The following is a 23,481-nucleotide window of genomic DNA, read 5'->3' on the forward strand; positions in this document are numbered from 1 at the left end:
TTTGTGTCCTAAGAAATCTTTGCACACCCCTTGCCACCAAGACTCTGTGCCGTGTTTTCTCCTGAAAGTTGAATGGTCTTAGCTCTTACGGTCATTCAGATTTCTACTTAGGCCCGTGATCCTGCTCATATCGACGTTGGTGTCCGTGTGAGGTCGGGGTGCGAGTGCATCTGCTTTTGCACGTTGACATCCTACTGCACAGCACCATTTGTTAGAAAGATCGTCCTTTCCTTGTTGGATTACCTCGGCGTCTTTGCTAAGTAAAACGGACAGTGCAGGCGTGAGTCACCTCTGGACCCTCCTCGCTGTTCCGTGGGTCTCTGCGCTTCTCCTCCATCAATAGCAGATGGTCTCAGTTACCATAGCTTGCGGTAAGTCTGGGAATCAGGCTGTATGAATCCTCCAACTGTGGTCTTTTTTTTTTAATTGGTTTTGGCTCTTTGAAGCGCTTTGCATTTCCATAGAAATTTTAGGATCTTGTTAATTTTTACAAAAAAGTCAGCTTGGCTTTTGATGGGGACTGTGATGCAACAAAAGATTTGGAGAACTGAGATCTTCACAGTATTGAGTCTTTTCATGAATATACTCTTTCCATTTACTGAGGTCATCAGTTCCTCTCGGCAGTCTTTTATAATCTTCGTTGCTAAAGAAGCTGTGCAGGTTGTTAAATGTATCCTTAAGTACTTCACATTTTTGTATTTGGCTGAAAATGATTATTGTTGAAGTCTTCAGCAACACAAATGATACTTGTTTGATCTTGTATCGTGACCTTGCTAAGCTCCCTTATTCTAGCGTCTTTTTCGTAGATTTCTTAGCACACAATCACGTCATCGGCTAAAGAGACACTTTTCTTCCTTCTTTTCTGATTGATGTGCCTTTTATTTACTTTGTTGGCCTAATCACACCGGCTGCGGTCTCCGGTACGATGCCGAAGAGAGACGGTGGGAGCGGACACCTCTGCTTTGTTCCCGGTCTCGGAGGGGAAGCATTCGGTGTGTCACCCGTACGTTAGCTGCAAGTTTTTTGTGATCTTTCTTAGGTTGAGGGCGTTCCCTTCCATTCCTGGTTTTCTGAAAGTTTTAATCACGAGTGGGTGTTGAATTCTGCAAACTGACTTTTTCTCTAGTGTGTAACCATATTTTGTTTTTACTGTTAATATGGTGGGGTACATTGATTGGTTTCATTTTTTTTTTAATTTCTTTGGAGAGAGAGGCAGAGAGAGGCTCCGTGCTGATGCGGGGCCTGATCCCACGAGCTGTGAGACCATGACCTGAGAAACCGAGAGTCGGGTGCTTAACCGGCTGAGCCCCCCGGGTGCCCCCTCAGTTGGTTTCAAACGTTAAACCCACCTTGCTTTCTAGACAGACTTTGTCATGCTGTGTTACGCTGCCACAGTCCCTCTGTGTCTGTGTTCACAAGGGATATTGGCCTGTAGTTTTATTTTCTTGTAACGTCTTTGGTCTCAGTACTGGGGCAGAGCTGGCCTCATTAAGTGACTCGGAAGGTGTTTCCTCGTATTTTCTGAAAGAATCTTTGTGTGATACTGTTTTTTCCTTTAATGTTAGAATTCACCATTGGAACCATCTGGACGTTGAATTCTCTTTGTGGAAAGATGTCATCGTTGTTGTTAGAAGTGGTGTCTGTCTTTTGTGTAGGGCTCTTAGATGTTTGCATCTTCTCGAGTCCATTTTGTTAGCAGCTTCTGTCTTTCAAGGAACTGTGTACATTTTGTCAAGGTTTTCAAATTTGTTGACGGTTTTCATGCTGTCTTTCTCGAGTGTCAACTTTGTGGTGCTACAGTTCACATGTGATAAACTGCATCCGTTTCAAGTGAAGGGCCAAGTGAATTCTGACAGATAAACTGACACCACTGAAACGACGACCATTATGATGAAGACACAGAACGTTCCACCACCCCCGAAAGGCTTCTTCACACCTCACTGTCTTCGCGGCTCCGGACACCTACCGATCTGCTGGGTGCCCTAGAGCTGTTGCGGTTTTTAGAATATCGTGTAAATGGAAGGTACCTTATGCACGGTCTCCTGTTCACTCAGCAGCAGGATTCGGAGGTGCACCCCTGCTGCTGCGTGTCAGGAGTTGATTCCTTTCACCGCCGAGCAGTATTCCGTTGTTGGGTGTATCCGTTCCCCCGTCTGTAGACGTTTGTGCTGTTTCCGGGCGTCGGCTGCTGTGAACCTCTGCGCACAAATCCGTGTGTGACACACCCTTTCGTTTCTCTCGAGTAAATACCTAGGAGTGAAACGGGTACGTGGTAGCGGTGTACGTTTGACTTGTAGAGAAAGTGCCGAGTTGGCTTCCTAAGTGGCTGTCACTTTACGTTCGTGTCAGCCGAGTGTGAGAGTTCCACTCGTTCCACAAGCTCGCCAGCCCTCGGCATCGTCACTCATTGTGGTTTTAGTCATTCTAATGGGTACGTAGTGCAGTCGCATTGTGGTTTTAGCTTGCATTTCCCTAGTGTCTCAAAACGTTGAGCGTCTTTTTATGTGCTTATTGGCCATTTTGTGAACTGTGTGTTCAAATCTTTTGGCCATTTAAAAATTTGAACTAATTTTCGATCACAAGAGAATTTTGTAAGTATATGCTGGACGCAAGTCCTCTGTCGGCTGGTTTCTCTCGTTCTGTGGATTGCCTTTTATTTTTTTGACAATGTTTTTTGAAGAGCAAACATTTTTAATTTTGATAATCAAGTCCAGCGTATTAACTTTTTTATGGTTCATACTTTTTGTCTCTTATCTAAGAAATATTTGCTTTACCCAAGTTCAAAAAACATTAAAAAAAAAATTTTTTTTGACACTTATTTTTGAGAGAGGGGCAGAGAAAGAGAGGGAGACACAGCATCCGAAGCAGGCTCCAGGCTCTCAGCTGTCAGTACAGAGCCTGATGTGGGGCTCGAACTCCAACCGTGAGATCATGACCCGAGCTGAAGTCGGACATTTAACCAGGCGCCCCAGCACTCATTTTAATAGATAATCTACAAGGTGATGACCGTGTATGGTTCTCTGACTCTACGTGTCAAGACGTGTTTTAGAATTATCCTTAGAAGTGTTAACTTGTTTCCTTCCCTCATAGGAGGTGGAGAAGGAATTCTCAGGAAGAGTGAATACTGGAGGAAGCAGGGAATATTCTAAAACACCCAGCTTGTTTTCACCAGAAGGGGAGGATCAGAGATGAGTGACAAGCCTTCATCTTGACCTCCCGCCAGACCCCTACTTGGCATCCCACCAGCGGTTGAAGGATCACCTCTTGCCACCACTGGTCACGTTTGGGGGTGGCACCGGGACCCTCGGGTCTGAGGGCCCTGCGTGTGGGTGCTGACAGGTGCTGTCCAAGCTCTGACCCTGTGGCCCTCGAGATCAGCCCGGCAGAAGAAGGGCAGGGGCCGCAGGGAGGGCGGAGACCCCCAGCTGCCAGCTGACATCCCGCACAGGTCCGTACAGGAGTGACCAGTGGGCCAGATGGTGCTGATCAGGAGTGAAACCATCCCGACCGGAGGGCTCGTCCTGGGTTTTTCTCCTGGGGAGCCTGTGACGAGAGCTTGCCGCCTTCTAGAGGGGCTGTGAGCCCAGGGCAGGGACCACGGGCACCTGTCACCTCGCTCTTGCAAGCAGTGAGCTGTGCGAGGCCCATGACTGGTCTTGGTGCAGGGCTGGTGGTGTTTTCTTCTGCGTTTTCTGGGTTTTTGCTGGTTATTTTATCATGTAAAACACACACTTCATATCAGCGTAAAAGTTTTCACGTCCCCCTCCACTTCCAGGACAGCAAGGGGAGAAGGGACAACTTGTCGGTGGTGGCCGGGACGCTCGCATCTCCACAGCGGGAAGGGGCCCGTCCTTGCACTGACCTGACCCCGTTCACTTTGCCTTCTGAGTTGGATGATATTTTAAGATTAGAAAGTACTCTGAAATGTTCCTTTAGACGTTTCCGTGTTCACGTGACCTCTGTCCTCTGCAGGAGAAGTACGGTATCGGGGAGCCCACAGTGCCGTCCACCATCGCGGAGGAGTTCACCTACAACCCATTCATGAGAGTGAGGTGAGGGGCGTGGGCACCTCTGGGTCGCCCTCGTGCCGCCAGCGGGGGCCCACTCACCAGTCCCTGCAGCTCAGGCTCAGGCGACCCCACGGGGTCTTAACAAGTGCCCTGAGCCTAGGAAGCAGGCGGCTTTGTCAGGGGTGCTCTCCTTACACGTGGCCAGGGTGTGGGGTCCTTTCTGACACCGCAGTCAGGATCCACGGGTGGGCAGGCACGGTCCCCGGGAATCTCGTGGAGCTCTGTCACCGGGGCGCTGCCGGGAGCCAGCGTGGAGTCCGTGTCCCCCGTCTCTGGGTCACTGGCAGGACGGCTTGGCCAGCAGGCCTCCTACCGTTAGGAACACGCGAGTTGGCCGTTAGTGCCGGCCTTTCGTTTTGAAGAATGTCCCCACTTCTGCCTGCTCTTTTCTTCCCTGGGGCCCTGGGGCGGGTGGTGGGCCGGGGGGCACCACGTGCGGCCTGCAGCCTGGCCTTCGGCTTCCGCAGAGAGAAGACGGTGCAGCAGCATGCTGGCGAGACGGACCCGGTGACCACCATGAGGGCCATCCGCAAAGAGAAGGACCATTTCAAGGTGCCCCGGGACTGAGGTGGCCGTAGGGCCTGGGGCGCCCGTGGCCGCTGCCGCCTTCAAGCACATTTTGGGTGTTCAGATGTTTTAGGTGAATTTCCTGCCAGGAGTGCAGGAAATTCAATCTTGACTTAATTTTGAATTAATTTCATAGCCCTTTGCCCATGTTATCAGATGTTCTAATGCATATTTATAAGAGAAGTCTAGAAAGTGTATTATTCCCCGATGCTCTGCTTGCGGACTCTCTGTTCTCTCTGGCCTTCGGTGGGGCCCTGGTCCTCGCCGTGTGAGCCCCACATGGTGCCCTGTGAGCGCCGGCCCCCTCCCCGCCCCATGCCCCCCAGAGCAGGACGCCTGGGGGACGGCGTCGCCCTCACCTCCTTCTCTGGTGGGTCCTGTGGTGTCCTCTTCACAGAGCCGTTTCCATGTGGACGTGGAGTAGAACCCCAGCCCCGCCGGGGGCACCGGCCTGGGCCGGGGCAGTGAAGGGTTCGTTGACACAGCGTTTCTGTGCTTGGGGCCTCCGCCCCACGGTGCCCCGATCCCTGGGTGCCTGGTCCTGGGCCACCCGCAGGGACAGGTGTGGATACCGTGCCTCGTGTGGATGAAGGAGCTCTCCGATGCGACCGCCGGCACCTTGCCGCCCCCGCTGAGGTTTGATCCATCTGGCCCCCCTGCAGGGAGAGGCCCCCATCACCTTTGCCCTGGCCGAAGTGCGGGGAGGCCAGGTCCCTGACCTGCGTGTCCTTGCCCTGAGTTCCCTCTGCTTTTGCCGGAGGAAACCCCGAAAGCCGCTGTCCCAGGCAGCGGCCATCTCCTTAGCCAGCCGCCACAGGCCAGACCCGGGCTGGGGGAGCAGGGCGGGCTCTGGCTGCACTGAGCCTCAGCCCAGGTGGGGGTAGCGGGAGGACCCAGAGGCGGGACGGGGAGGGATGAGGCTCGGGGCCCAGCCGGGGGCAGGACGGGCTGCTCACGTGTGCACCCGGAGGTCTTCCCGGTTCCGACCCGACCTCCTCCGCTCGGCTCTGCCTTGCGACGCACGGCGCCCGAGGCCCTGCCTGCCCCACCCTCTCCTGCTGGACGGCCCACGGTTAGTGCTTCTCGTCCAGCTGAGGTTGTCTCCCGCCACTCTCCTCAGACGGCCTCCGGTCGCCAAGGACCTGCACAGGTCCTGGCTCCGCAGCTGCCCGTGTGGCCACGGTGCCGTGCGGCCGGGGAGCAGTCACCCTTGTCCAAAGAGGAGGATGCCTTAGGTGGAGCCTCAGCCCCCCTGCGACCCCAGGTGTGTCAGGGAATGGGGTTTCTGTGGGTCCTTCTAGATGCTTCATTGTGTAGCTCTGTACCGCCAACTGGGCGTAGTGGCGTGGGCGTCTCAGGATGCGTCGTGGTGCTTTGCGAGGCCTGTCGGTACCGGAGAGCGCGGGTATCCGGTGTGGCCCTCTGCTGTGCCCCCTCCGGCCGGGCCCTGTGCGTGAGCAGTTCTCGTGTAGCCAGGGACCCCACGGCCACCGCCTCCCCAGCCCACCTCCCCCCCACCCCATGGGGATGTGTTTCCTTAGTTTGCGTGTTACCGGCTGCACATTCAGATGCCAAAGAAGAAAAATGAACGTTTCTGAAACGTACGAACACAGAAGCGCGCCCCTGCACCCGGCCTCTCCCCACCCCAGGAGCCCCGGATAGCAACTCCCTTTGCACACGTTGTCCTTGGTGGTGGGACCCGCTGGGCCACCCCCACTGGCTCTTGGGCTGTGGCGCGGCTCAAACGATCTCACGTGGGCCCCAGCTGGCCGTGGAGGATGGGCACTTCCACGCGGGAGAAGGTGTTGGCCCATCCGGTGGAGGAGTCTTGTCCGCCGCACGAGGGTGTGGACCGCCCTGGGGCTGCTCCGCGGGCCTCGCGTGTGCTGGCGTCTGCGGCCCCCCGGAAGCGAGCGGGGCGCTCCGTGGAGGCTGCACGAGAACCGGCGGGGACGGGGGAGGCTGGCCGTGTGCATTTCCGACCCCGGGCTGCCTCTCCTCGGGCTTCTGGCCAGTGTTCTGCTGGCTTTGCTCCTCGCCGACCTTCCCCGTTGAGGGTCAGCCGCGCTCCGGTCACACGTGTTCGAGTTGGTCGCTCCACACTCTGTCGTCTTATTGAAGAAATCTTTGATGGAGTCAAGTTCGTGTCTCCTACTTTCCGTCCTCTGCTGCCCTCCTGTTTACGTGCTTGCTTCTGACACTCGTGTTTGTAATTCACGTGAAGATGCTGTTACGCCGGCGGTCGGTGGTTTGCCTCCCTGGAGGCACTTTACGTCGCCCCTGCTCATCTGCACCGCCAGCCCGAGGGCCCGCATCCGGGGGTGCAGACCTGTTCTGAGGCCCCACATTCCCCCTTACTACAGCTTTAGAATAAGTCTTCATTTCTAGGAAGGGACACGGCCCCACCTGGCCCTTTGCCCGTATGTACGAACGTTAGAGTATTGACGGCTGTGGTTTGGGCCGGAATAGGGTTCACCGGATTTCTGGACTTGTGACAAGTGTCAGGCCATGGACATGCCCCCCCCTCTGGCATTAGGGTCTCTGCTGCTCTTCCTGCTGCTAAAACTCGTGTAGTGCCAGTGTCCGCGTGGCCCTGTGACTGAGGCTCGCGGTCCCCAAAGAGACTGTCCCCTCAGATGGCTGTAAGCTCGGGCCCCCCCAGGCCTCCTGCCCTTCTGGCCACCTGGCTGCGACTTCCACGCATTCCCACTGACCCCTCACCTTCCGTAGGTCACCAGCATGGCTCCTAGAACTCAGAGGAGTGCCACCGTGATGATTTCGCAGTGTGATTATAACGGGCACAGCCAAGCAAACAGGGCCCGGAACGTGTGCTGTGCCCGCTGTGGCACACGTGAGCCTGTGTTGAGGTGCTCCGGGGTCACTGCGTCATCCCTGGCCCTGCGAGTGAACTCTTGCCACCGGGTGGGTCCTTCTGGTAGGACTGTCCCCCTCGAGTGACCGCGTTAAGGTAAATTCAGGTGTGTCGAGGCTGCTGTGACCATGTGGGAAATTCCAAGGAAGTAGAGACTCCCTGCCCGACCCAGGGGAAGGCAGAGCGCCACGCAGCACTTGCCTGGGTGACGACGGGTGTCACGGCTTCCTTCCCAGACGTCGGTTCTCCGGGAACGTCAGTCCCAGTCTACTTTGTTCTTGTCGTAAATGGCGTCTTTTTCAGATCACGTCAGTGCTCAGGAACGTAAAGGAGCGCAGTGAGCTTTGTTTAGGGAACCTCCTTTTCCCCACGTGGGCTCCGTTTCCTTCGTGAACTTTCTGCGGTCTTGCTGCTTGGCCTTTTGTCCTGTGGGTCTCCCGTATTGAGGTGGGGGGAGGGGAGAGAGGCACTGCTCCTCGTCCTGAACCCCAGTGACTGGTTTGACAAACACCTGGGGGCCGAGGCCGAGCTCCCCTCGGGGTTGAGTGAACACAGAAAGCCCTGCCCTTGTCGAATTTCTGTCCTGGTAGAGGGACGGAGTGACAAGATGGACATCCTGGGCAGCTCGGACTGAGGAAGCACTAAGGAAAATAAAGTGGGCAAGGAGCAAGCAGGAAGCCTTGTGGCCAGGGAGGTGACGTGAGCAAAAACCAAAGGTTCAGGGAGAGGGCCTTGCTGATCTCTGGGAGAGACCAGCGAGTGCCGAGGCCCTGGGGCAGAAGTGCGCGACGGGAGCCCAGTGTGGCTGAGCCGTGAGGGGAGGCGACTAGGGAGCGGTGGCAGGCGGGTCGGCGGACAGGGTGCAGGGGGACCCTGGGGGCCACTGGCAGCCAGCGGAGGTGGGGGCGGGCAGGTCTCCACGGGATCTCGAGTGCGTGTGGGGCCGCAGGGGAGGCCAAGGGGTTCGCAGCGTGAGCCGAGTGGTGAGCACGCGGTTGTGGGGGGTCCAGCTGCGTCCACTGGGGTGGGGGGCGGGTCCAGGCCGAAGCGCGCCCTCGGGAGTCGCCAGCACCCGGGAGGCTGGGCGCGCTAGCGGGGCAGTGAGGTGGGGACGCTGGGGCGCCGGCAGGTGGCAGGACATGCAGAAGTGTGGCCAAAAGTCACCCCCAGGGGAACCGGGCTTCGTCACACGCTTTCCTCTGGTCTGGCCGACTCCACGTGAGTGTGTCGGCGGCTGCACTCTGGCCTTCCTTGTACAAGCCCGGTCTGCTTCCTGTAAATGACGGCAACACGGTGGGGGGAGCAGGGGGAGGTCTCTTCACTCGTGGGGAGCTCGAAGGAGGTGATTCTGCTGGGAGCCTGGTGCTCGCTCTGTGCACTTTTTCACACCACCGGCTCCCTTCGTAAACGGTTATGGGCTGTCCCTCCGTGGGTTTCAGCCACTTGGGGAGACGTCTTTCTTTGCAACATTTTCTCTTTTCTCTTTTCAAGAATTAAATCTCCATACCCAGTGTGGGGCCTGAACTCACACCCCACTGAGCCAGCCAGGCACCCTCCTTCCAGCATTTCCTGAAGGGGTCAGGGGTGCCCTCCTGCTCGCTGATCTCTTGCTGCGGCTCCCGCCTCCTGGGCTCCTAGGTGTCGCCTTTCTGAGCACGGATGCGAAGCTGGGAGCCTGTCCGAAGCGTGCGGTGCGGGGCACGGCGGTGTGGCTGGGGCCTGGCATGGCTTCTCTCCTTCACCTCTTCCCTGACACGTAGGGGCTCTGAGGCGGCCCGTCCTCCTCCCATCGGGCACGAGCCCAGGGCCCCCGCGGCCCGGGGAGGAGTGCTGAAGTCTCTCCCTAGGGCCGTGTGCCCACTTTCCTGGCTGGGGTCTGTCTGCCCTGCTGTGGTGCTGCTCTCCAGCTAGGAAGGCGCTGGGGTCTTAGCGGTGACCGGGCCTTACTAATCAGAACCTACCACATGTCTCTGTGTACCAGGTGAGGTTCACAGCAGTGACCCGAGTGTGTGTTTCAGGGCCTTTGAGGACGTTCATCGTGGTGTAGCCCCCTGAACTTTTCATCATTAACGTGTCAGTGAAACCATAAAAGCAGAGGCTGCTCTTGGTCCATCTCCCCAGGATGCCGATCCTGGGCCGGAGCAGCAGGGAGGCCTGGGACGTGGTCTGGTGCGGGGCCCACAGATCCAGACGGCGAGACACCTGTGCCCATGTGCCACCGGGGCTCTGTCTGCATCAAAGGTCAGCCCTTAGCAGAGGTGGGGGTCAAGCCCATCTGGGGTCCCACCGTGGCCAGGTGGGTGTGTGTAGGCGGGGAGAGGGGGGCGAGGAGGCAGGACACCACATCCTGTGTCTTCCTTCCCCGGCTGCCAGCTCAGACAGGTGTCATAATTATGTGTCACCTGGAGCCCTGACTTTCTAAGAGTCCTCTGATGAAGCAGCAAATGGCTCCTGTCCACTGAGTGGGCGTGGCAGCCCCTGGGGACAAAGAACACTTCGTATGTACAGCGTAAGCAAGAGTACAACTGAGAAATCGCAAGGAAGATAAGTAACGTAGCAGTAAGGATTAGAGGTCTTAATTCTCGGCAAGAGCCAGACCGCGTCGATGCCATTGCCAAGGACGCGGAAGGAGCACGGCGCGCGACTGCTCGACGGAACCCGCCTGGGTTCAGAACGGCCCACGCAGCGGCGTCCTCAGGCACAGACCACAACTCCGGCCACGGAACAAGTCGTCCTAAGTTTTCAGAAGCCAACGCATACAAAGTACGTCCTCTGACCCCAGCGGAATTAGTTACCTGTGGCAGAACGAAGTGAGGAAAACCTCCCCCCGTTTAGAAGTGAAGTAACAGATCTCTAAGCTTGGGGATCAAAAGAAGCAAAAGTGGACACCAGCGTCTGTCAGACACAGACAAGCCCAGGGCCTCCTACACCTGCACAGAAAAGGCTTCTGCCTCAGGAAACTAGAGAAGAGCAAGAGAAACACAAAGGAAGAAGAAGAAGACAGGAAATCAGCCGGACAGTAAACCCAAAACTCTCTGAAAAGATCATCACGTTGACAGACCCACAGTGATACAGCACCCAGGTTCCCGAATTCACGCGGGAGACGGGACCGGACCACCCACCCTGCAGAAATAAACGTCAAGGCCTCTCCAGGAATGCGAGTGAACGACACAGATGAATTCCTACAGACACAAATCATTTAAATGGACTCAGAAAAAACCAGAAAAACACCACAGACCTGTAATAAGAAACTGAATTAACACAGAAAGTCTAAAGTTCACACAAAGGAAGAGCCTGGTGACTTCACGGAGCGTTCGGTCAGTAACACCCATCACTCACAAACTCTTTCAAAGACGCTTCCCAGCTCCTTTGCGACGCAAGCCTGGGCCTGACAGAAGACGTCGGTGTCCCTGGTGAACCTAGATGTTAACTTTGTAACACAGCATCAGTAACCCAAATACGGCAGCATTTGCACCATCAGCCGCAAACCTGAAAACCAACAGATGTCGCGGCCCATCCTAGGGGAACGAAGGACAAAATCCACAGGATCAACTCAACGGACGCAGCGAAACAAGGAACGAAACCCGGCACATTCGTGGTGAGAAGTGTCCAACCGCGGAAGGCAGCTTCCTTGGCCTCAGGATCAAAGATACCCGTGCGAAGTTTCCTCGCAGACCTCGTGCCGGCAGCCTTGAGTCGGACCCGGGCCACGCCGGACACAGTGCCTGCGGGGCTGCGTCCTCCCGGAGGCGTCCTACTCCCGGAGGCGTCCTACTGCCGGAGGCGCCCACGTTCCTCGGCTCCTGGCCTCCTCCCTGTCTACTCCCCACCCGTGGTTGGGGTCCTCTCACTGCCTACGCCCGCCCTTCCTGACCCCCCCCCCCGCTTCCACCATCAAGGACCCCTGTGGTGACACTGGGTCCATCTGGAAAACCCACGTTAGTCTCACTATCCCAGGCTGATCAGCACCTCCACTCCCTTTGCCCGTGTAACCCGACACAGTCCGGATTCCGGCGGAAGGACAGGGTATCTTCGAGAGCATCATTCCGCCTGTCAGAGCATCAGAAGTCATGGTGACGGGCCGAATGCTCACCTCCAACACCAGGAGCAGGTGAGGGAGGTGTGCTCTCGCCTCTGTACTCCACATCGTACTGGGCTTGCAGTGAGGCACAGAAAGGAACAGAAAAGGGGTAGTACACAGACTGGAGAGAACAAGCGAACACGTTCTTAGTCACAGCTGACAGGGTCCTACGGAATCCAGATACACGCACACACCTGGCCGGTGAGTTTGACGGTCCCGGACACAAGATCGGTAAGAGAAATACAGGATCTTTCTACCTGCTAATGACCACCTGGAAATGAAATTCAGACCACTTCATTCACAACAGCACCAAGACTAATAACATAAGTAGAAACTATTTTATCAAAAACACAAGGGGCACCTGGGTGGCTCAGTCGGTTAAGTGTCCAACTCTTGCTTTCGGCTCAGGTCGTGATCTCAAGGTTGTGAGTTCAAGCCCCACATCAGGCTGTGTGATGAGCAAGTATCCTGCTTGGGCTTCTCTGTCTCTCTCTGCTCATGCTAGCTCTCTTGCTCTGTGTGAAAATAATAAATAAACGTTAAAGTTAAAAAAAATAGTGTCAAGTTTAGAAAACTTAAGGAAGATGTAAGTAAATGGGAAGGTACTCCATGTCTCTTGATCAGAAGAACTTTGTGATCTTGGGTTAGGCACACAAAAAGCATGAAACACAAAAAACCTCAGTAAGCTGGACTTCACTAAACTTTCACGTTTCAAAGGACAAGGTTTTTAAAAAAAAATTTTTTTTTTTTAACGTTTTTTTATTTATTTTTGAGACAGGGAGAGACAGAGTGTGAACAGGGGAGGGTCAGGGAGAGGGAGACACAGAATCTGAAACAGACTCCAGGCTCTGAGCTGTCAGCACAGAGCCCGACGCAGGGCTCGAACTCACGGACCGTGAGATCGTGACCTGAGCCGAAGTCGGCCGCTTCACCGACTGAGCCACCCAGGCGCCCCAAGGTTTTTTTTTTTTTTTTTTAATTGGTAAGCCACAGGCAAGGAAAAGTATCTGCAAGTATCGTGTCTGATAACCGACAATTAAAGTCTGACGACTCAGAAAACAATTTAAAAACGTGCAAGACTCAGATCAACACCCCGCCCGTGAAGACGAGGACCACTGTGCACATGAGAAGGCGCTCGGCCCTAACTGTCCACGACACGGAGGGTCGCGGGATGGGAGCAGCTGACCTGCAGACAGCACACCCCACGTGCGGGTGAGGACGAGACCCAGCTGGAACGCTCCCACTTCTCACAATGTTACGCTTTTGAGAACGGTTTTTTAAAAAGTCAGACATAAGGGGTGCCTGGCTGTCAGGAGAGCACGAGAGTTGATCTTGGGGTGGTGAGTTTGAGCCCCACGTCGGGCATAGAGGCTACTTAAAAATAAAATCCTTTAAAAGTTATACATAAATATCCTGTGAAGCAGCAAGTCCACTCCTGAGAACCTACTGGAAGGACGAGACACACGTCCACACCAAGACTTGTATCTAAGCGTTCACGCCAACGCTGTAGCAGCCCCCAAAACAGAAACAAAGCAAACGCCCATCAGCTGGCGAGTGGACCCACACGTGGTGCAGATCCCTAGGGCTACAGCCGTTCAGCCAACAAGGCACGAAGGACTCACATGCTGCTGTGTGGGGGACGCACAAGACCACAGAGCGCACACAGGGTCCTGTAGCGGCGGGGGGTGGGCACACCGTCCAAACCGCAGGGCTGTGCGCTTTCTACGCATCACAAGGCTGTTGGTGCGGAAGAGAGCCGTCGGTGAAGGCGTCGCGCCAGCTAACGCTCACTGTGCCACCCCACAAGCGACAGGCGCGTCCGGCCCGGACTGATGGGAGACGGAACCCAAGGGGAAAAAAGGGATCAAATAATATCAAGAAGCAACAACCACCTAGGAGAAAACTTACACATGACCCGAGATCCCAGGAGCACCGAGAGCACCGCGTGTGGGGGCGGGAAGACAGCATGGTGAGAACACCCGTCCGCCACGAACCTGAGCACGACCCTCACCCCGACAGTCTCCGGTTTTGGCTCACACACCCGGCAAGCTGCTCCCGTGACATTTGAGGAACCAAAAGGGGCCACGCGCAGGTGGCTGGACTGCTCCGGCGGGGATCTGCTCCACAAGCCACGGACACTTCCGCACACCCTCTGGCCTCGGGGGCAGCCCCCCACGGCCGGGGGCCCCGACATCGTGTCCACACGCACATCCACGGTGCACTCTGGTTCCTGTGGCACACGGGATATGACCACACGAGGGTCTGCACGGTCAGGACTCTGGGTTTGCTGTCCCTCAGGCTGGCACCCGAGGAACCCAGCTCAGTGACCCTGCAGGGTCTAGGGACAGCAGGCAGGATGCCACGGCCCACACGTGCCCAATGGGGGACTTGTATCTGGAGAAAAAGTTTTTAAACACACACATCAGACTACCTGACAATCGAACAAAATCACAAAATGGGACATTCCCCCGGCGACAAGCCCGAGGTGCTGGTGCGTCACCAACATTTGAGAAACAAACGACAGTTGACGTTCACCCCCCTTTGGGGCCGGGCACGGCCGGGGCGGGGGTGCGGTGGGCGACTCGACCGCCCAGAGCAATCCAAGTGTCGCGCCCCGAGGTCTGAGCTGGACGCCAGGACCGCTCAGCCTCCACGACAGCAGCGGCCAAAGCCAGTGCGCGAACCCCGTACACAGAAGCTTGGAAGCGAAGGACGCCGCGCGCCTTGGGCAGACCCTCGGGCGGTCAACCGTGCACGGCAGGAGCATCAAGGGACCCGGCAGTCAGGACAGGCCGCTCTGGGAGGCCTGGGGCACCGGGGACAGGCTGGCGTTGCGGCAACCCCCAGCCCCCCGAGTTCTCCAGCGCCCCACCCGGGATCTATAGACAGCACGGTCCCCTCCCCATGCTCACCCTCCCTTCCCGACGAGGGTCCTCGGCCACGAACGTGCTGAGTCCGCACTTTGCGCTGTGTCAGTGCGTGTTTACCGTGTAAATTTCTGGGCGTGGACTTTCTCCCGGCAGATCTATAATTTCTCAGAACGACCTGGAAATCAATCAAAGCTCAATAAAGGAAGAGATAAAGCTGCCCTCACCCCCAGGCACGAGCAGCTCAGGCAGGGCAGGGGCGAGGCAGGGTGGGGGGCTGGGGAGGGGCGCCGCAGCTGCCCACTGTCCCCTCCACGGGGCTGTGAAGCAACCGCCTCCCTCCGAGTCGCCTCGCGGTGGGGGCATCACGTTGGAGTCTGAACGTCCGCAAGCCCTGCCTCCAGCCCCGCCTGCGCAGCCAGAGGAGGGCCCCGTGGGCAGAGGCCGGGAGGCGGGGCTGGAGGTCCGACTGCACCCCGCCAGCCCCAGGGAAGAGGGGTTCTGGGCAGCCAGAGCAGAGGCCGGTGGATGAAGGCGCAGCAGGGCTCCCCTCGCTCGAGCAACCAGCACCTTGCCGCCCCCCTACTTCCTGGCCTGACCCGGGGCTGCCTGCAGGCCAGGTGCTGGACCGCCATCCTGTGCGGAGCAGGGTGGCCATGCCCCCCCCCCCCCCCGCCCCAACAGCTCTGGGGACATCAGGAGTCCCAAAGCAGGTGGAGGCTGGTATTGCGGTGCAAGACCTGGCCCCCAAGGCTGGGCCTCCCTCCGCTCTTCCCGGGAGGGCAGTGCTAGGAAAGCAAACACGAGGTGGCCGGGAGCCCGGCTGCTGTTCCTAGAAGAGGCTGGGGGAGGAGGAGCGGCCAGACACCAGCTGACCCTGAGGTCGCAGAAGCCCCGGGGAGTCCTAATGAGGACCCCACCCAGGCTGTTAGGAAACGGGCAGGGGGAGGGAAGGTGTGGCCAGCATGCCAGACCCAGCTCCTACTTAACTCCCACGTGGCCATCTGCTGAGCGGGGAGGTCCCCCACAGCAGCCCGAGGGGCCCCCACCTGGGCTCCGGGGGCTGGCCAAGCAAGGGGGCCTCCTCTCCCGGCTTCCCCAAAGGTGTCCCAACCACAAGCTGCTGCAGGGGAGACCCCTGCCCCCACACGCCTGCTGCCCCAGCTCTGCTCAGCCCTGCAGGGCGAAGGTGGGGGGACACGCCCGTCCCCCAGAGCTGCACCACCGTCCACCTCGATCCCCAAAGGTGGCTTTGGGGTGAACGCGGCACCCCCCGACTCTCCCCTGTGCTATCTGCACTCTGGGCACTCGGGGCCGATGCTGGCAGCCGGGCATGAGGGGGTTAATGGAACCCGGGTCAGCAGGGCTGGGCTGGCCTGCGGCAGGGTGCTGGCTGCCCCAGCAGTGGGGAAGTCAGAGGGCAGGAGCAGCCGGCCCCAGCAGACGCACCCCTGCTCACTGCCCGCCTGTGGTCTGCTCTGCACGCGGGATGGCCCTGAAGAGAGGTGAGGCGCCCCCAAGTGCCCCGGCCCCTCGTTCTGGGGGCAGCCGCCTGGCCAGGGGCGGGCCTTTCTGGGTGGGCCGATGGGGGAAGTGTCCCTCCTGGGGTCCCAGAATGCCTCAGGTCCCTCTGTCCACCTCCTCTCTGGTCCCAAGGCCCAGGACAGTGGTACAGGGGAAGGGTGGGAGTCCCCTCTCAACCCCCAGAGAGCCTCCCCTGGGGACTGCTGCCCTTCCAGCCCTGTGGGGCCTCGTCCCGTCCACAGGGGATGGGGCATGCTCTGACCTCACGCTGAGTCCCTGAGCCCTTCCAAGGGCTGGGACAGGCCCAGTTCTGTGGGTAGCCCAGCGTTCAATGCAGGTTTTGGGGTGGCGCTGCTGTGAGGCCCAGCGCCCCTTGTCCTAACACACCCCTGGCCCCTGGTGAGGGGATGGCGTTCTGTCCACCCTGCTTCTGTCCCCATGCCGGCAGCGGGCTGCATATGCCAGGGAGCACCCGTGTGAGGGCCCTCCAATCTGGGGGCAACGGCCGGCGCTCGAGGGCAGCGAGCACACGTGACCCGGGCCTGTGCCAGAAAGCCCTCCCGCATTCCCCCTGGGCCCACCTGGCAGCCTGGCCGGTGCCCGTGTTCGGGACGCAGACGGCCGCCCAGCTCTATGGGCAGGTTTCCTCTGGGAAGGGGCATCGCCGCCCCGCCGGGTGGAGAGGACAGTTGGTCTGGAGCCGGACGACAGCTGTCCCGTCTGGCTCCGCTTCTAGTCCCGGCGGGGTGAGTACGACTCGGCTCCCACCTTTCTGCCGCCTGACTGGCAGCGCCTGTCTTTACGGTCACGTGCTGTGGTCTCGGTGCCGAGTTCCATACTGGGCTGCGGGCGCAGGCCGAGGCCTGGGACGTGCCGGGTCTCGCTCGCCCCGGGACTCATGTCCTCCGGCTCCTCTCCTTGCAGGAGGCCCGGCCCTGGCCGTGCTCCTGGTCTCCTGGGCAGCGCTGGGCCCCTGCGGCCTGGAGGGAGCGGAGCCCGGGGCTCTGGGGAAGGCCGAGAGCCCGCAATGTCCAGCCGTCTGCACCTGCGGCCACGAGGACCATTCGGACGAGCTCAGCGTCTTCTGCAGCTCCAGGAACCTCACGCGGCTGCCCGACGGCATCCCGGACGGCGCCAGGGCCCTGTGGCTGGACGGCAACAACTTCTCCTCCATCCCCGCGGCGGCCTTCCAGAACCTCTCCGGTCTGGGCTTCCTCAACCTACAGGGCAGCGGACTGGCCAGCCTGGAGCCGCGGGCACTGCTCGGCCTGCACAGCCTCCACCACCTGCACCTGGAGCGGAACCAGCTGCGGGGGCTGGCGGCCCACACGTTCCTGCACACCCCGGGCCTCGCCTCGCTCGGCCTCAGCAACAACCTGCTGGGCAGGGTGGACGAGGGCCTCTTCCGGGGGCTGTCCGGCCTCTGGGACCTCGACCTCGGCTGGAACAGCCTGGCCGTGCTCCCGGACGCCGCCTTCCAGGGCCTGGCCGGCCTCCGCGAGCTGGTGCTGGCGGGCAACAAGCTGGCCTACCTGCAGCCCGCGCTCTTCTGTGGCCTCGGCGAGCTGCGGGAGTTGGACCTGAGTAGGAACGCCCTGCGCAGCGTCAAGGCCAACGTCTTCGTCAAACTGCCCAAGCTCCAGAAGCTCTACCTGGACCACAACCTCATCGCCGCCGTGGCCCCCGGCGCCTTCCTGGGCCTGAGGGCGCTGCGCTGGCTGGACCTGTCGCACAACCGGCTGGGCGGCCTCCTGGAGGACACCTTCCCCGGCCTGCTGGGCCTGCACGTCCTGCGCCTCTCGCGCAACGCCATCGCGGGCTTGCGGCCCCGCACCTTCAAGGACCTGCACTTCCTGGAGGAGCTGCGGCTGGACCACAACCGCATCCGGCAGCTGCCCGGCCAGGCCTTCGAGGGCCTGGGCCAGCTGGAGGTGCTCACGCTCAATGACAACCAGATCCAGGAGATCGAGGCGGGCGCCTTCCTCGGCCTCCTGAGCGTGGCGGTCATGAACCTGTCCGGGAACTGCCTGCGGGCGCTCCCGGAGCAGGCGTTCCAGGGCCTGGGCCGGCTGCACAGCCTGCACCTGGAGCGCAGCTGCCTGGGCCGCATCCGCCCGCACGCCTTCGCCGGCCTCTCGGGGCTGCGCCGGCTCTTCCTCCGGGACAACGGCATCGTGGCCGTGGAGGACCAGGGCCTGCAGGGGCTCGCGGAGCTCCTGGAGCTGGACCTCACCGCCAACCGGCTCGCACACCTGCCCGGCCAGCTCTTCCAGGGGCTCGGCAAGCTGGAGTACCTGCTCCTCGCCGGCAACCGGCTGGCGGCGCTGTCCGCGGACGCCCTGAGGCCCCTGCGGCGCGTCTTCTGGCTGGACGTGTCGCACAACCGCCTGGAGGCCCTGCCCGAGGACGTGCTGGCGCCGCTGGGGCAGCTGCGCTACCTGAACCTCAGGAACAACTCCCTGCGGACCTTCGTGCCGCGGGCCCCCGGCCTGGAGCGCCTGTGGCTTGAGGGCAACCCCTGGGACTGCGGCTGCCCCCTCCGGGCCCTCAGGGCCCTGGCCCTGCAGCAGCCCGACGTGGTCCCCCGCTTCGTGCGGGCAGCGCCGGACGGCGACGACGGCCAGCCGCCCGCGTACGCCTACAACAACATCACCTGCACCGGCCCCGCAGCCGTCGCCGGCCTCGACCTGCGGGACGTGGCCGAGGCCCACTTTGCTCACTGCTGACCGCGGGCTCGCCGGCCCAGAGCCCGGCGGGGACACGATGTCCGCCTCGGGGGCCAGGCGTCACCTGCTCGCTTGCCGGGGTCCCGTCCCTGGGAGGACCCGGGGCAGCCGGGGGGTTCTGCTGGTGGGGGCACCGCCATCACATAGCACCCCCCCGCAGTCGGTAATTAAAAGCAATCTAACACGTGCGTGTGACCGCAGGGGTGTAGCCTGGGGGGGGGGGGTTGGGAAGAAGGGTTCCATCCCGGGTCCCCGTCCTGTGTCCCCCCACCCCCACACCCCTCCTAGGATGCCCGCCCACACCTGAGGGGCGGCAGCACCCACTCCGGGGCTCCGGAACCTCGGCTGTGTCCTCTTGGTGCAGTGTCCCTGGAGGCCCTGGTCCTGGGAAGCCGAGGTTCAGCCGGGGCAGCCTCCATTGCCAGCTGGGACACCGGTCCGTGCCCCCAGCTCCTGGCCAAAGCTCTCGGCAGTGCCCCCTTTGCCGTCCTTTCCACACCCGGAAGCATCTGTCCGTGGCGCGCCCGCCCCTGTCCCTCAGGAAGTGGGGCCGGAGGTTGCCCTCCACCTTGCTCCTCTCTCCTGCTCTCAGCTCTGCCCTGGGCCCTGGGGCGGGAGGAGGCGGGAGCGGCTAAGCCTCCCCCAGCGCACATGCCTCTCCGCCATCACCAAGCCCTCCACGTGCTGCCACCACACTTGACCCAAATGTATCCACGGGGCTCGGGCCGGGGTGCCTGCTGAGAAGTGCGCAACATGCAAACACAGAGCCGGGACCGGGACAGGAGAGTCTGGAAGCATCAGACCTGTCACCGCGGTGAGGGGTGGAGGGGAGAACATTTAATTGTGGGTTCCTTTGAAGTGACAAGCTTAACACCTCACGACACTCTCTTCTGTCACCACCCCCCTTCTGTCACAGGAGTCCCGAGGACAGCAGAGGCCCCAACGATTTTCCAGGCACGTGGGCTTTGGGGCCCAGGGGGAGACGGCTGCCGTTTGAGCACCGTGAGACCAAGTGGGAACGTGCCAGCCAGGGAGAGCTCAGGCCACCGGGACCCCACACGTCCCCCTGGGCCCTGCCACGGGCCAACCTGGGGGAACCACTCACTGTCAGCCGCTCTGCTGTCCAGATGCTACGGGAGCACCGGACTGGCTCCAGGGGCAGGGCTGAGGGAGGGAATGCTGGCCCCACACCCTTCTGCTTGGGTCTGCATATACTCAGCCAGGAGGCCCGTGGGGGGGGGGGGGCTGGGCCGGGGGGGGGGGAGGGTTCGATCAGGGGACGCGAGCAGGCGCCTCGGTCAGAACTTTCTGGGCTATAGACAGGAGCGCAGGGAAGGCTGGGCTCTCAGGAAATTCCCGGATGAAGTCTCGACCCTCCTCTAGGCTCTTAGTGAGCTCTGGGTCCAGGGGCACAGAGCCTGTGAAGGGAGACGGCAGGGGAGGGGCCGTGAGGGCGGCGGGGAGGGCCCCGCAGAGGGGCTCCCAGAGCCAGCCCAAGGGCCAACGGGGGCCGCAACGCACTCACCCAGGAAGGGGACTCCGGCGTGACTGGCCAGCTCCTCCCCGCCTCCCCGGGAGAAGATGCTGGTGCACTCCTACAACAGACACGTGCTGCTCCCTCCGTCGGCTCCCCCACGCCGAGGGGCAGGTCCCGGGCTGTCCCAGCCGGCCCAACCCCCTCAAGGGCTGCTGACCCCCGCCAAGTCCCCACGACTCACCGCGCAGTGTGGGCAGATGAAACCGCTCATGTTCTCCACCACCCCGAGCACCCGCAGCCCCGTTTTCCTACAGAAGGTCAGCTCCCGCCTCACGTCCCCCACGGACACCGCCTGAGACCAAGGAAGAGAGGACCGTGGCCAGCGGGTCACTCTGCCTAGCCCTGGGTGTAGGGTCCCAGACCTCCAGGAGACCGAAGGAGCTCACGGGGTACCTGGGGTGTGGTGACCACGAGGGCCCCCAGGGGACCGTAGGGACGCAGGGCGTCCACGGTGGCCATGTGCTCATCAGACGTCCCCGGTGGCGTGTCTACAACCAGGTAGTCCAGCTGCCCCCAGGCCACGTCCGACACGAACTGCTTTATCAGCGCTGTAGCGACCCGGGGAGGCCCGGGGGCAGGTGAGGCCAGGGTCTCACGGGGGCCTCTCCAAGTCCCTCGCCAGCAGCCAGCCTCCAGCAGAGGGGCCGCCCGAGGGCAGCACAGCAAGTCGTTCCTCTGGGAGACGGAAGTGCCGTCTCCTCTGGGAGACGGCAGGGAGGCTCCTTCCCGGGCCCCCAACACTCCTGCTCAGGCCTTAGCCGGGACCCGGGACCCTCCTGGGGGTGTCGGTGCCCGGACCCGGGTGCACCTCAAGCCTTGGCAGCTGGAGGTGAGGCGGCCTGCAGCGACGGCCCGCACAGGCACGCCCCGAAGCAGCCCCCGCGCTCAGCCTGCTGGGGCAGAAACCCCAGAGCCCAGCCTCGCCGGGGCCTCCTGCCCTCATCCCCCGCACCGGCCTGATGGCTCAGGTGGGCAGCAGGACCGTCGTGGAAACAGGGAGCCTGCCGTGGCAGTCTCTGCTTTACCCGACAACGTGGGGAGGGCCCGCGGTTCCTGCGCTTTCTAATGGGAACAGCTGAGGCGAGTAGGAAGGCTGGCCGCCCCCCTCCGCCCGCCATTACCACCGGCCATTACCATTCTTCTTGGGCCCCCTCCACACCACGGCCTCGTCGGGGTTCTCCAGCAGAAAGCCCACGGACATGAGGCAGATGCTCTGCTCCTGGTCCACATAGACGGGCACCCAGCCGCCGTCACACTGGTGCACGGCCCTGCCCTGTGCCCGAAGCATGCGGGGGATGCTGGGACCGCACAGGTCCACGTCGAGGATCCCCACCTGCAAGGAAGCAGGACGTCCACACTGCGCAGGGGGCTCCCGAGGCAGGGGCAGAAGGGACGCCCGCGCAGTGGCCGGGGTGGGGGGTGCTCACCTTCTTGCCTGCATGGCGCAGGGCCAAGGCCAGCTCCGTGGAGATGGTGCTTTTCCCGACCCCCCCCTTTCCTGAGAGCACGAGGATGATGTGCTGGACGCCTGCCAGGTTTCCAGCCTCTAGCCGGAAGGGAGGAGGGCAGAGGACCTCAGTGCCAGGCGCTCTTCAAGGCTCACTCACCGAGGGGTCGCCAAGCACCTCCCACGCCCCAGATTCTGAGACCGGCCCCCTCACCCTGACATCAGCAAACACCCCAGGCGGAAGGTCTTCCAGTCGCCCAGCCCCAGATTTGACCCTCGGGTTTTCTGAATGCTGCCACCACAGCCCCTGCCTGCAGCCAGGCTGCTGGGGCGGGACTGACCGGCCTCGAGCCGCCCCTTACACTGCACACCTGTGAGCTCGCTCACACGCGGCCCGCACGTGGTCGATGAGCCGAGGGGCTGCTGGCTCCCAGCTGACTCCAGGGGGAAACAGGCAAACACGGAAGACGATGGGGGATCGGCTCATCGTGACCGATGGCAGGTGCGTCTGTGCTGGGGCGGCCCCCGCCCCCGCTCCTAGGACGGACCTGTGGGTGCCCAGCGTCCTCTTCTCGGGAAGGACGCTTCTGGCTCCGGGGACCAGAACCGCCTCTCTGACTCAGACTGGTCCTTAAACCCCACGTGCATTAGGGTGGCCACAGTTTGCACCTGCATCCTTGGCTGTTCCCCATGAGGGCCCGGGTCCAACAACCGTGGATCCCCGCTGGCCGTTGGCCACTCTGCCTCAGCCTCCCTCTCCTTTCAGGGAGCCTGAAATGTCACTGAATATTCACCATTCCCACCCCTGCCACCCCCAGGGGCTGCCATCTGCATCCACGCAACCCCTGTGCGACACTCTCTTGTTACCTCAGCGCCCTCTGGCCCTCACCATCCAGACTCCTGCCCCGTGTCCGACAAGCGACTTTCCCCACCACCGTCGCTGCGAGCCCGGGTCCTCAGGCGGGCTCCACAAACAACGGTGCTGATACCACCCCCCTGCTCAACGCTCCATGGGTAGGTTCAAAGGCCCCCACCTGCAAAGCCTCCACAAGAAAAACCGAGAGGGACAACTGGCCCGGCTTCTGGTGGGTCTCTGTCACAAAAGCACACAGTGCCTGCCCCAGGTCTGCCCCGAGGACTCGGACCGGACCGAGCACGACTTCGAGCCGCGCGCGGCAAAGCGCCGCTACGGAAAGTCTCCTCTGCACCCCCCGCCCCGCCCCACTTCTCTTCCTCAGCAGGGACCTTTAGAAAGTTACCCTAGTACTTCGCGCAGAACCAGAAGAAACGTCCGTGTTCGCGTTACGACCCCCGCTTAACCCAGAACTCTCCAGTACGTCGGTTACAACCTGAGCCTCCGACCTTCCGGCACCAGCAGGCCCCCGAATCGGACGCATGGGGTGCAGTACGGCGACCCCGCGCCCGTCACCTGCCTGCCCGCGGCTGAAAACCCAGGGCCGCGCCCCGCAGCTGCGCGCCGGACCCTCCCACTCCCGAGGACCCCGGCGCTCACCCGCCGCCGCCTCCATCCCGCCGCGCCCCGCGGCCGCTTTCCGCTTCCAGCACGCAGCGCCCGCCCCCTGGCCGTCCTGATAGGGCCACTCGCGCGGCACTCAGCCAATCACGTCCCACGTTGCGGTGCACGCACGTTGCGGTGCGTCCGACGAACCGGAGATGGACTCACTTCCGTGTTGGGCCCTTTCTCGCCCTATGCCGAACGGGCGCACGGGCCCTCTCCCCGACGGCTTGAGATGTGACCAATAGGGATGTCGAGTCAGGATTGACAGGCC

The 23,481-nt window shown here is 60.9% G+C and overlaps 3 protein-coding genes across 20 annotated transcripts in view; 1 reads left to right on the forward strand and 2 right to left on the reverse strand.

The window, feature by feature from the left end:
* HAGH (hydroxyacylglutathione hydrolase) overlaps positions 1-18,895 on the forward strand; it is a 33,080-nt gene extending 14,185 nt beyond the window's left edge. For 7 of the 10 annotated variants that reach the window (XM_045047871.1, XM_045047869.1, XM_023246408.2 and 4 more), the window contains 4 exons: positions 3,091-3,175; positions 3,973-4,052; positions 4,517-4,622; positions 16,906-18,895. In XM_045047871.1, the coding sequence (XP_044903806.1) occupies positions 3,091-3,175; positions 3,973-4,052; positions 4,517-4,622; positions 16,906-18,707 (2,073 nt within the window). In that variant the 3' untranslated portion in view covers positions 18,708-18,895. Of the gene's footprint in view, positions 1-3,090; positions 3,176-3,972; positions 4,053-4,516; positions 4,846-14,633; positions 15,963-16,905 lie in introns of those variants that run through there. The other 3 variants (XM_023246409.2, XM_023246411.2, XM_023246404.2) reach the window with 3 other exon arrangements.
* On the reverse strand, positions 397-13,354 carry LOC102899450. Of its 2 annotated transcripts, none has more exons than XM_045047890.1 (2): positions 13,213-13,354; positions 397-12,105 (listed from the first exon to the last, which is right to left on the reverse strand). In XM_045047890.1, exon 2 carries the CDS (start codon positions 6,611-6,613, stop codon positions 5,711-5,713), a length of 903 nt encoding a protein of 300 aa, XP_044903825.1. In that variant the 5' UTR covers positions 6,614-12,105; positions 13,213-13,354; the 3' UTR covers positions 397-5,710. The 2 variants fall into 2 exon arrangements, with proteins under 2 accessions (XP_044903825.1, XP_044903826.1); XM_045047891.1 differs by lacking the exon at positions 13,213-13,354 and having other exon boundaries at positions 397-11,861; positions 11,952-12,015.
* Positions 18,896-19,522: 627 nt separating the features above from the next.
* Positions 19,523-23,340, reverse strand: NUBP2 (nucleotide binding protein 2). Of its 8 annotated transcripts, none has more exons than XM_045047886.1 (8): positions 23,205-23,255; positions 22,063-22,125; positions 21,672-21,790; positions 21,379-21,601; positions 20,638-20,732; positions 20,426-20,536; positions 20,233-20,302; positions 19,523-20,125 (listed from the first exon to the last, which is right to left on the reverse strand). In XM_045047886.1, exons 1-8 carry the CDS (start codon positions 23,218-23,220, stop codon positions 19,980-19,982), a joined length of 843 nt encoding a protein of 280 aa, XP_044903821.1. In that variant the 5' UTR covers positions 23,221-23,255; the 3' UTR covers positions 19,523-19,979. The 8 variants fall into 8 exon arrangements, with proteins under 8 accessions (XP_044903821.1, XP_044903820.1, XP_019676778.1 ...); XM_045047885.1 differs by having other exon boundaries at positions 20,638-20,792; XM_019821219.3 differs by having other exon boundaries at positions 20,638-20,792; positions 21,379-21,577; positions 23,205-23,235.
* Positions 23,341-23,481: the final 141 nt, after the last annotated feature.

This window comes from Felis catus, chromosome E3 (genome assembly GCF_018350175.1).
Source record: "Felis catus isolate Fca126 chromosome E3, F.catus_Fca126_mat1.0, whole genome shotgun sequence".
NCBI lineage: Eukaryota > Metazoa > Chordata > Mammalia > Carnivora > Felidae > Felis > Felis catus.

What these genes read in the sequence shown, in the direction of transcription:
- LOC102899450 (XM_045047890.1), bottom strand. Translation starts at nt 6,613, where the DNA reads ATGCACACGGCCAGCCTCCCCCGTCCCCGCCGGTTCTCGTGCAGCCTC.
- NUBP2 (XM_045047885.1), bottom strand. An exon ending in TCGTGGTCACCACACCCCAG is followed by an intron (nt 20,537 to 20,637) that starts GTACCCCGTGAG and finishes CCTTGGTCTCAG; the next exon opens with GCGGTGTCCGTGGGGGACGT. An exon ending in TCATCTGCCCACACTGCGCG is followed by an intron (nt 20,303 to 20,425) that starts GTGAGTCGTGGG and finishes TGTCTGTTGTAG; the next exon opens with GAGTGCACCAGCATCTTCTC.